Here is a 10,347-nt window from a genome sequence, read left to right as displayed (position 1 = left end):
AAGGGGTGGAGAAGCTTCTGGGACGCGTTTGAGTCTCACCGTCGTTTTGTCCCCCCTTCTCTCTCCTGTCTTTAGCTACATCCGGTACTCCCAGATCTGCGCCCAGGTTGTCAGAGCGGCAATGAAGCCTCAGTACAAAGCAGAGGCAGAGAGGGCGGCAATGGCCAATGTGAAAACCGTGAAACCCAAGAAGGAGTAAAATGTGAGTAAACTGGATGGGCTGGGGTGCCTTATTGTAGCTTTTTATACGGGGAGTGTTGGTTTTCCCGTGTGAGTTGGGTTAATGACAGTCTGTAACTGTTTGGCTCATTTTGTGCTCTGTGTGGAAAACCAGCTCTGATCTTCATGTGTGAAACTGGAACGGATTGCTGACTGGGTTAGTGCAGCCGTATGCCGATGTTTTAGCCATGTGCCGATGTCTCTGCATCCTGGTTACGTGTGGGATAGGAAACTGCGTAATCTCATTAGTTCAGTAAAATGAGATGTTCTTTCCATCAAGCCCTGCTTTGAACGATTTGGGGTTTGGTCAAAGTTATTATGGACTTATGTAAAACAGCTGAGTTTCTGCAGTGATGTTCATAGGTTTCCTGGCTCTTACTTTACTAAGCCAAGAGATGGCCTGTCTGAACTACTGTTTCCCCTAATCAGCAGACTTATTTGTGTAAGGGTTATCTACTGTCTGTGAAAGATAGATGCTACTTGTACCTTTATTTGTGACACTGCATACATTGTGAACATCTGAAGTCTCTTCTAAGTAGAACAGCTTCTATTCCTGACCTGAGATTAAATATTACTACCTTTTGTTTGAAGCATACCCTGTACATAGTCTTGAATCGAATAAATTGTATTTTAAATCTCTCATAGGAGCTGATCTGTGGTGAATACTCCTAACAGCAAACTGCAAAGCTGTAGGCAAGCTCAAGACTCTGCAAGATAATGTCATCACATTAACTGTAAAACTTGCCTCTGTGTGTAAATCAGCATGCTAATAAATGTAATTTCTGTTAAACGAATGTGTGGAAGTTGTTGTTCCTCTTGAAACAAAGTACTCCATTTTGCAGAGACATTTATCTTTCACTTGCATTAAAATAGAAGACTGCTTTTATCAGTCTACCATTCAGTAGCAACATACGGGTTTTTTTAAGGCAAATCTCTCGTTGGATTTCATGCTGATATTTCAAGTACATCAATGAGTGAGAGATTTAATTGTTGTTTAAAACTTTTCTGCCTGCTTCATTTCAATGATTAATGATTACTTTGGAAAAGTTTTCTTCACTAAAGCCCATGTCAACAGAGAATATAGGCATATCATTTCGATAATTAAAAATACCTCTGTCAGTTCTCTCTGCTGGAAGTGGTACACTGTTGGCTTTCAAATTCTCTGTCATCATGGTGTTCATCTTCCATTTGTGCTTAGAACAAAACTAATTTGGGGAAAATCAATTTGATGAGGCTTAGCGTTAAGACTGAAGTAGAAGCAGGATATTTTGCCATGGATGTGCTGCATGGGATCTAATCTCCAAAGCTGTCTGGAACACTGAGCAGCGAAGCCAGAGTTGGAGACTGGCTTCCTGTATGAGGTGGGGAAGGAGGCGCAGAAATCCCTGGACTGTGCTCTGATCACTCAGCTACTGGTTGTCTTTCTTGTTATCACTTTGTCGCTGCGCTGGGAGGGAGAGGGACATGCGTTCACTAGGAAACAGTAGGAATAGAGGGTGACACTCTGTCCCCTCTTGGCTTTCAGCTGTATTGGTTTGGGGGGAAATGTTTGCATGTTTCTGCTGCTGTGTGCCTTCACAGCAAGTCCAACATTGTCCCACTGCACAGCAAGGAATACAGCATGCTTACAGAACTGGCTTCAGGTTTGTGTTCATGTAGACACTTCTGCTGTTGACTCAAACATGAGGCATTACTTTCTTCACAGTGTAATAAACTCTCTCTTCTAAGAGCATAATAAAATAAGCTCAATTTTTTTTCATGTAATTTAAAGCTAGTCCTTAAATGAATAAACTGTGATTTTTGTCTATCACTTGTTTCAAGTAATAAAGTATTTTATAGAATGGTATATAGTTTTTATTTTAAAGAATATTATAAATACAGTCTTAAGTAAATGGCTGTAAATGGCAAGGACCTTTTTCTCCCGAAGAGATGTTTTTGATTTAGTGATTGTCATTGAACTTACATCTAACTAGCTGCAAACCATTTCATCCATTTTGCTGTACTGAATGATAGGAAGAAAATTTACAGTAGTTAGTACGTGGGTGGGGGGGAAAAAATACCACACCAAAACTTTTACACAGTGTTTACAACTTTGTATGCTAATATAACTCAATCTATAGTTTGAAATAGAAACAAACCACACAATGATAATGAATACAAGCTCTGCAATAATACAACCCAGCAATGTGAGAGAACTATTAAAGTACTTTTAAAAAAAGTAAGAATGTACATATTCAGCCTTTTGCCCCATGTTGTTTCCCCTCCCCTCCCCCTGCAACTGAAGGAACTGAACTTGTCTGCAGATCTAGATCAGTCTGTGGAGCGTGTAATAAAAATAGATACTGCCTTTATAGGCCTTACAGATGCGCATGTGTTCTTAAAACAGTAACAAGTTCACAAACAAAACACGAACGGTGTTTACCTGAGAATAAATAAATTTGATGAGTTGATAGCATATTTTGCTGTTGCTTACGATCCTGATATATACACACACACAGGCTATTACATTCAGTGTCTGGTAATGATATTCTAAAAGTGAATACATTTACAAGAAAGGCTGTTATGAGACAACTTGTCTTCCTAGTGGCTCTTTTTTGGGAGAGATTCAGTGTCAACAATTTAGGAGAGTAAAGCATAGCTGCCATTAATTTCAAAAGCATTGTATTGTAATATTGGATATATTTTGGCCAGATGCAGAGAAAAAATTCTTAAGAAAGGTGTTATTTTTGGTATGGAGATGATGGCTACTGCTTTTTCTTTAGTGAGCGTTAACAGGCTTATTCAGAGAATATTTTGATATTACCATTGTTTTTACAGTGCTTCCTTTTCTGGGCTGGCTTCCACTTCTACCTCTTCATATTCCTCAACATCTGCAGTGGCATCCTGGTACTGTTGGTACTCGGACACAAGGTCATTGGTGTTACCTTCTGCTTCAGAAAACTCCATCTCATCCATACCTTCACCAGTATACCAATGGAGAAATGCTTTTCTTCTGAACATAGCTGAGAACTGTTCAGAAACCCTGATGAAGAGTTCCTGAATGGCTGTGTTATTGCCAATAAAGGTAGCTGCCATCTTCAGTCCTCGAGGTGGTATGTCACACACAGCCACTTTGACATTATTAGGGATCCACTCCACAAAGTAGGAACTATTCTTGGTCTGGACAGCCAGCAACTGCTCATCCACTTCTCTGGTAGACATTCGGCCTCTGAAGATGCATGCCACGGTCAAGTAACGTCCACGACGAGGGTCGCAGGCTGCCATCATGTTGCGTGCATCAAACATTTGTTGAGTAAGCTCTGGCACTGAGAGGGCTCTGTACTGTTGGCTACCTCGAGCTGTCAGTGGAGCAAAGCCTGGCATAAAGAAATGCAGGCGAGGAAAGGGCACCATGTTAACAGCCAGCTTCCTCAGATCTGCATTCAGTTGACCAGGAAAACGGAGTGAGGTTGTGACACCGCTCATTGTTAGGGACACCAAGTGGTTGAGGTCACCATAGGTGGGATTGGTGAGCTTTAAAGTTCTAAAACATATATCATACAGAGCTTCATTGTCAATGCAAAAGGTTTCATCTGTATTCTCTATTAGTTGATGGATGGAGAGGATGGCATTATATGGCTCTACGACCGTGTCGGATACTTTGGGTGAAGGCACAACACTGAAAGTGTTCATAATCCTGTCGGGATACTCTTCTCTGATTTTGTTGATGAGGAGCGTGCCCATACCTGAGCCTGTACCACCACCAAGCGAATGGATGAGCTGGAATCCCTGAAGGCAGTCACAGCTCTCGCACTCATTCCTGACCACATCCATGACATTTTCAATCAGTTCAGCGCCTTCTGTGTAATGGCCCTTTGCCCAGTTGTTTCCAGCACCTGAATTACCTGCAAACAGAATTGCAGAAAGAACAGCCACAAAGTTAAGAAGAGAATTTTTAAAGGCTACAAACATGGGAGTTAAAAGGCTGTTTTTGGGACAGTTGACTCTGGTTAGTTTGCTGACAGCATGCAGTACATACCATGAATAAAATTGTCAGGTCGAAAGAGTGGGCCTATTTTGCTAGACCGTACACTGTCCATTGTACCAGGTTCCAGGTCCACCAAGATAGAACGGGGTACGTATTTATGGGCTAGAACAAAAGAAAACGAATGCGAACAGTTACTGTTAGAAGTCAAAGAGACAGGCTTATAATCTCTCTGAAAAATCCAACTCACCTACAGTGATTTGGGGATATATATTTTTTTTAAATTACTTACTTTAGCCTTCATGTTGGCTCTGCAAATTGCTCTGCCAACACCTTAACAGTGCTGAACACTTACAGTAGGCCTCATTGAAGTACACGTTAATTCGCTCAAGCTGCAGTGTTGCATCCCCACGGTAGTTTCCAGCGATGTCAATCCCATGTTCATCACTTATCACCTCCCAGAACTGAAAAAGGAAAGAGGTTCAATACACTCACAAAGGTTTGGGGTTTTTTTCAGCACTATGTGTTCAGCACCAGCTCTGCTGTGCTCATGCCTGACTGCACAGAAAGTGGGAACTGTGCCTGAAGTGGGGGATGTTTTGCCATTTACGTATTAGATCAGAGCAGGGATCCTCCTCTCCCCCCCTCCCCAAATAAGTTCAAGGGGAAAGTTTAGTAGACCATTTATGCTGCTTATCACCCATGCACTAATAGGTAGAGGACCTCAATTTGTTCCCTTTATAGTAAAGGAAAATTGATCTTAGTTTAAACAACAGAGGTACTAGTTGGTATGAGCTTAACAAAAAAGTCGGGGGGGAGGTGTGGGATGGGGAGGGTTGCTTTGAGGCCTGTCATGCACAAGTGGAACTGTGGCATGGCAAAGCTGGTTCAGACAAATTTGTATGAGAGCAATGCTTTCCACAAACAGATGTTGGCCCTAAACGTCCTATCTTGACATTCATATGGATGTCTTGTACTGGGGCTCTTATCAAGGCAGCAGCCACAGCAGCGTTAATGTAGACACACCCACCCACTATAATGACCAGGCTATTTTAATTTTAAAGGTCTTCTGGTTTAGCATCCAGTCTCATTTTGCGTGTACAAGTACACCATTGCCAACATGTGCATGGTGTTTTAGTGTGTGTGCACGCTTTTCTACACGTCTTACTAGACATAAGCGGTTTCCAGATCAAAGCCAACAGAAAAAAATATAAACCTTTCAACTATCACACTGGCTGCATTCCAACTATCTGCGTCTGACATGACATTCCCTGGCCATCCACAGCTTCATGTTCCAACAAAAGGAATCAAGGTGAGATTTGTGGGAGCAAGAAATGGAGGAAGAACACATTGGAACAATCCTTCAGATATCATGCGTCCTCAAAGACCTTCCAGACCCAAATTAACCCACACACTTTTTTTTTTGACAACTTCCTACTAATCAATAAAAAAAAAAAAAAAATGGACATCACACAGGAAAAAGTTTTGTTTTTTTTTCTCGTTGCACACAAAGTCAGCAATGAGCAACTTCTCTCTAAGTAACAGATGGCAGTGTTAGAACTACACAAAAGTACTCCAAACGACATGACTACCTCTCGCCGGAGGCCAGTTAGGCAGGAATCCTTAACTGCACTTTGTGCCACACTCAGAAAAACCTAATTGGTCACTGATAGCACAGGTCATTCTGTTGACTAGTACAACCCCATAGTAATGATTATAACGTGGCAGAGTTACTGCTGTATGGCTGAACTAAAGCACTGACATCACAACTTTGCAGCCCTGGAATTACTGGCTCTTTCACTTTTCCCAGTATTTTGCAGACTAGGTTAGTGCCCCTGGGAACATGAGTCCCAGCAGAAATGCTCTGGAGCACTTACAATCACTGTGCCATAGTTCTTGCAGATGTTTCATTCTTTGACAGTCTTAACATTAACCTTTGCATGAGGAGCAAGCCCATCTTATGACTTTCACATCAAAATGCTCATATTCGCTGCTAACATGCCATGCATCCTGCCACTGAATTAACAAAGTAATTGTTCCCCCCAAAAGTCCCCATCTGTTAACGACATGTGACCTGCTACCACTGATAGCACTTACTACTAATGACCAATATTGAAAAGAGACCTTACCTTAGCTCCAATTTGGTTCCCACACTGGCCGATCTGAAGATGCACAATTTCACGCATTTTGTGTAGCTTAGACCTGTTGGTGGCTACAACCTAACACAGGTTTTCTAGTTGCAGTCCCCAGAACAAGCCCTCTTTCTGCTGCTGTATCAGCTACACCCAGTGCAGTCCGCCCCAAGGGGCCTTTTTATACTAGTGGGACTGTCACTCAGCCAGCAAGGGGAGTAGCCAGCTCCTCAGGCTGCTCATCAAAGCATTTCACAAGGAGGCAAAGTGCCTATTCCCTGCCTGTGTCCAGGGTACAAGAGCACAGGTACATTACTGAGTGGCTTGGAAAAGAAAATTGTCACATGCACACCCCCTTCCAATGAATTCCAGTTCTCTGTGCAGCAAACAGTATGATTCATGAATATCTGTGCACATTGTATTTGTGTTTCATTATTTTATACCTAATATATATACAAATATATACACATCTATAGAGATTATAGCCAAAAATGAGCAATCTTAATTTATTAAGGACATATGCTTCTGCCACGTAATTTAAATTCTAACATCATAGGAGTCATACAGGACAACATCCATAATAAAAACAGTAACAACTTTTGAGCAGTAGCCTCCTATAATCACAACATTCAGTTGCATTGCCAGGCAAACTTGCAGTTCACTAATAAGCATCATTCTCAGTGTCTGACTGCATGAAGGAAGGGGACAGGATCAGTTGCAAAAAAATACTTTGTAAAACATAAATATAACACTGCACTCTCAATGATATATGTTCCTTAAACATTTAATAAGAATCCATCAATTTCAGCCAATCTAAAATCTAAATCACCTTTTGACTAACTTGCACAGCTTCTCTTTCTCTCTTTCTCTATCTTCCTTTCCTGAAACACAGTATTTCTTATATTTCTTATTTTCTGAGATGTAGCATTTCAGAACTTGCCAGGAAAAAGCTAGAGGTGAAAACCCAGTTCCACTGAAGTTAACTGTAATGTTCACTGTGCGAAATGTTTCACTGCATTAAAGGAAACGATGCAAGGCTGAGCAAAACATGACACAGTCATGTTGCCTGCTGATAAACAGGAGTAATATCACTGAGCAACAGAAGCCTAGAATGGACTGCCTTCTGGAAGCTTACAGTAGTTTTATTACATGCCAGATGACAGTCAGCGCTTTGCAAGTGTTCCTTTTAAGGATAGGAAAAGGAACTATAATTAGGAAAGCACCTTAAATTATTTTGTATAAAAAGATGACAGTGGAAGGACTTGACTCATTGAAAGTAACTACTTTACCACTTTATGGGTCGCTAGAGATAAGGAATCTCTGAGCTTGCATATTGCTCCAAAAGAAAAATCAGCTTATTCCAGACTTCCCCACCACAGATGACTTCCACTTCTTCCACCAGCCAATGGAGGAACAGACAAAGTTCCTGAGCCAAAGTTTAGCACCAGAAGTGCATTGCAAAAAAGTAGCTAGCCAACATTCTGTCATCCTCTGCCAAGCTACGAGCCGTCCTCAGTAGGGAGCGATAAAAGCAAGACTTTAAATTCAGGTAGATTAATTTTGTTTCCTTAAAACACAATAGTTTTATCATTTTCAAAAAAATAAGTGTTCTCTAAACAGTTTAGTTTACTCAGCAAGAAAACATAACAGTTATGTTCCATTGCCACATTGTAGCTATTTTCTACAATGGCAGTAGATATCTTCTACAATTACCTAAGACAAAATTATGGAAAGGTTATTTGGACATTTACTTCGAAAGCGAATTTCATTTTATTCATGCACATTTCATATTTGTTTTCTCCAACTATGCTTAGCTGAAAGTATTAGTGCAATTCTGAGTTGTATATTCAATTGCTGCATTCTGAATGGGAGCTGCATTGACACAATGTGTCAAGAGAGCTACTGACACTAAATAAATGCTACTCAAAAGATGCAATGTATTAATCTAAAACAGCCACAACTTATGAAGATGCTGAAGACGCTAATTCACTGTCCAAAAAATTTGGCAAAATAATTTCAGCAATAAATATACTCACTGAGAGCATCTCACAAGCAAAGAAAAAAAAAGGGAAGTGAAAGAAATATGCAATCACTTAACATTGGTTTTTCTCTTGCTAAAAATAGCTCCCTGGAATCATGTGCCTCCTCTGAAGCACTTCCTTATTAGCCTTAAAAATTAAGGCACATGACACAAAGCACCTGAGGTGGTTTCTGAAGCGGAGGTGGTTTTGTGCCTCTTTTCCCTCTCCTCCCCAACCGCATTTCTGTGAACATCCAAGTCTGTCTTTACCCCAAACCTGGTAAATGAAAAGCCTGTTTCTCTGTAGATTTTGTTTGCAGGCCTGTCATTCCTCAGCTCTGAGAAACCTCAAGCCTGTTAACTGCCTGAGTGCGCTTCCCAGGCACAGCCATTGAACATGTGCTATTGCAGATTAGCGGTGTGAGCGTCCCCAGAGAAAGAGGAGATGGTGGCGGAAGGGTTGGCTTCGAGGGACTTTGGGCACTGCGGAGATTAGGAGCAGCCTGGCACTGGGCACAGCTATTACCAGCCCATCCCGCAGTGTCCATTATCAGGCTGCCCACTGCTTCCATTGCCTTCAGAGTGGGCCCCAGATACCAAAGCCCTGGTGATGGGCACAAGTTAAGACCACAAACAAGCCAGGTTTTTTTGGTTACTGGGGGTTTTTTTGTTTCTGTTTTTCTTGGATGTTTTTTTTAATGCCACCACAGTACCCACCAGCAGCAAATACACATGTGCAGGGAGGCATTCTGGGATACTTTTTTCTTTTTTAATACGGATTGCTTGGGAAGAACTAGCTTTTTACTGTAGCAGAGAAGATTGTTGAGAAGAAAGCCTGTTCAACTTGGGATAAGCCAGGCTACAGGCCACCAGATAATTTTAGAGAGATCTGTGAATGGCTACGAGATGAGCTGATGCCAGTCTCAACTAATCTGGGCTAGCTACATCATCCTTAGGAATGCTACCAAGAAAAGTTGCATTCAACAGGCAATAAAGACTACCTACTTCATATTTTCATTTCAATTAAGAAAAAGTATTTAAAGACTGCCTCCCTCTGGCAGGTGGTCCAAAGGAAATAAGGCAGGATTGCCCACTGTAAGTTATCATTAGTATAATGAGCCCATATATTTAAACAAATAGGTTTTAGTACAATCAGAGTGGACAACCGAGCAGTTCTTTACCTTCTTCAGACTGCAGAGCTATGACCCAGGAAAAACCTGGGGCTTGCAGCATGTGAATTTATCTGCTGGGTAGTGCCCTTACTTGGGCCCTACCACCACAACTGTTGTGTTTGGATCATTTGATGAATTGCCAAAAAGGTCAACTGCTCCACAGTCAGGCTCAGTTCTTGCTCTGCTTTTCCTTTTGTTGCATTGGTTCTCAGTGCCTCAGTTTCTCTGTTCATCATGTGGAGCTAATAAACCTCATGCCTTTTATAAAAAGTGCTGAGAGCTAAGGAAGAAAAGCTATGAGGGAAGAACTGGCTGTGGTTTACTAAACCTGTTTACCAAACATGAAAGCTCTAACCAATGTATGGAAAAGAGACAGGTAGTCGTCTCACACAGATTCTTAAACCTTCTGCAGGAAAATTAGAAAACTATTTTTACTACTGACTAAATCTTGTAGCAGATAATAAAGAATCTTCAAATGTCCTGAACCCTAAAGAATAGCCTAAAAAATGGTCACAGGCTTGTATTCCTTTGTAAATTGTAGCATAAAAGGGCTTGAGAAATTCAAAATTTGGGACTAGCAAAAAAATCCCAACCAAACAAAGAAACCGGCCTACCTGCTCTATGCAATCACACAGTCGCTGGGCGCAGCCTTACAGAACGCTGATGTGTTAGGCCAAAGGTAAAGAAACCTGTAACCCAGCCACACAGGGCCTGCGTCTGTCCCAGATACAAGTCCTCTTGTCACGAACCCTGTGTTGACAGCAACAGCATATATTGAATCATCATAGTATTTTAATAGCTTTTCCTTTTCCTTTTTTTTTTTTTTTTGGGGGGGGGGAT

General features: G+C 41.3%; 2 protein-coding genes across 4 annotated transcripts; one reads left to right on the top strand and one right to left on the bottom strand.

Annotated features, from left to right (window-relative positions):
* Positions 1–75: 75 nt before the first annotated feature.
* Positions 76–199, top strand: ATP5E (ATP synthase, H+ transporting, mitochondrial F1 complex, epsilon subunit; the record flags this gene model as incomplete). Its single annotated transcript, XM_009579917.1, has 1 exon — positions 76–199. A coding segment is annotated over one exon (124 nt), but the record flags the coding sequence as incomplete, so codon positions are not given.
* Positions 200–2,945: 2,746 nt separating this feature from the next.
* Positions 2,946–6,470, bottom strand: LOC104078322 (tubulin beta-6 chain). 3 transcript variants are annotated; one of them, XM_009579916.1, is made up of 5 exons: positions 6,313–6,456; positions 4,539–4,647; positions 4,238–4,348; positions 4,011–4,103; positions 2,946–3,404 (listed from the first exon to the last, which is right to left on the bottom strand). In XM_009579916.1, the coding sequence occupies exons 1-5, from the start codon at positions 6,367–6,369 to the stop codon at positions 3,031–3,033; spliced, it is 744 nt and encodes a 247-aa protein (XP_009578211.1). In that variant the 5' UTR covers positions 6,370–6,456; the 3' UTR covers positions 2,946–3,030. The 3 variants fall into 3 exon arrangements, with proteins under 3 accessions (XP_009578211.1, XP_009578209.1, XP_009578210.1); XM_009579914.1 differs by having other exon boundaries at positions 2,946–4,103; positions 6,313–6,470; XM_009579915.1 differs by lacking the exon at positions 4,539–4,647 and having other exon boundaries at positions 2,946–4,103; positions 6,336–6,369.
* Between the last annotated feature and the right edge of the window lie 3,877 nt (positions 6,471–10,347).

Source organism: Fulmarus glacialis, unplaced genomic scaffold (assembly GCF_000690835.1).
Source record: "Fulmarus glacialis isolate BGI_N327 unplaced genomic scaffold, ASM69083v1 scaffold33846, whole genome shotgun sequence".
NCBI classification, from domain to species: domain Eukaryota; kingdom Metazoa; phylum Chordata; class Aves; order Procellariiformes; family Procellariidae; genus Fulmarus; species Fulmarus glacialis.
This window is presented reverse-complemented; position numbering and strand designations above follow the sequence as displayed.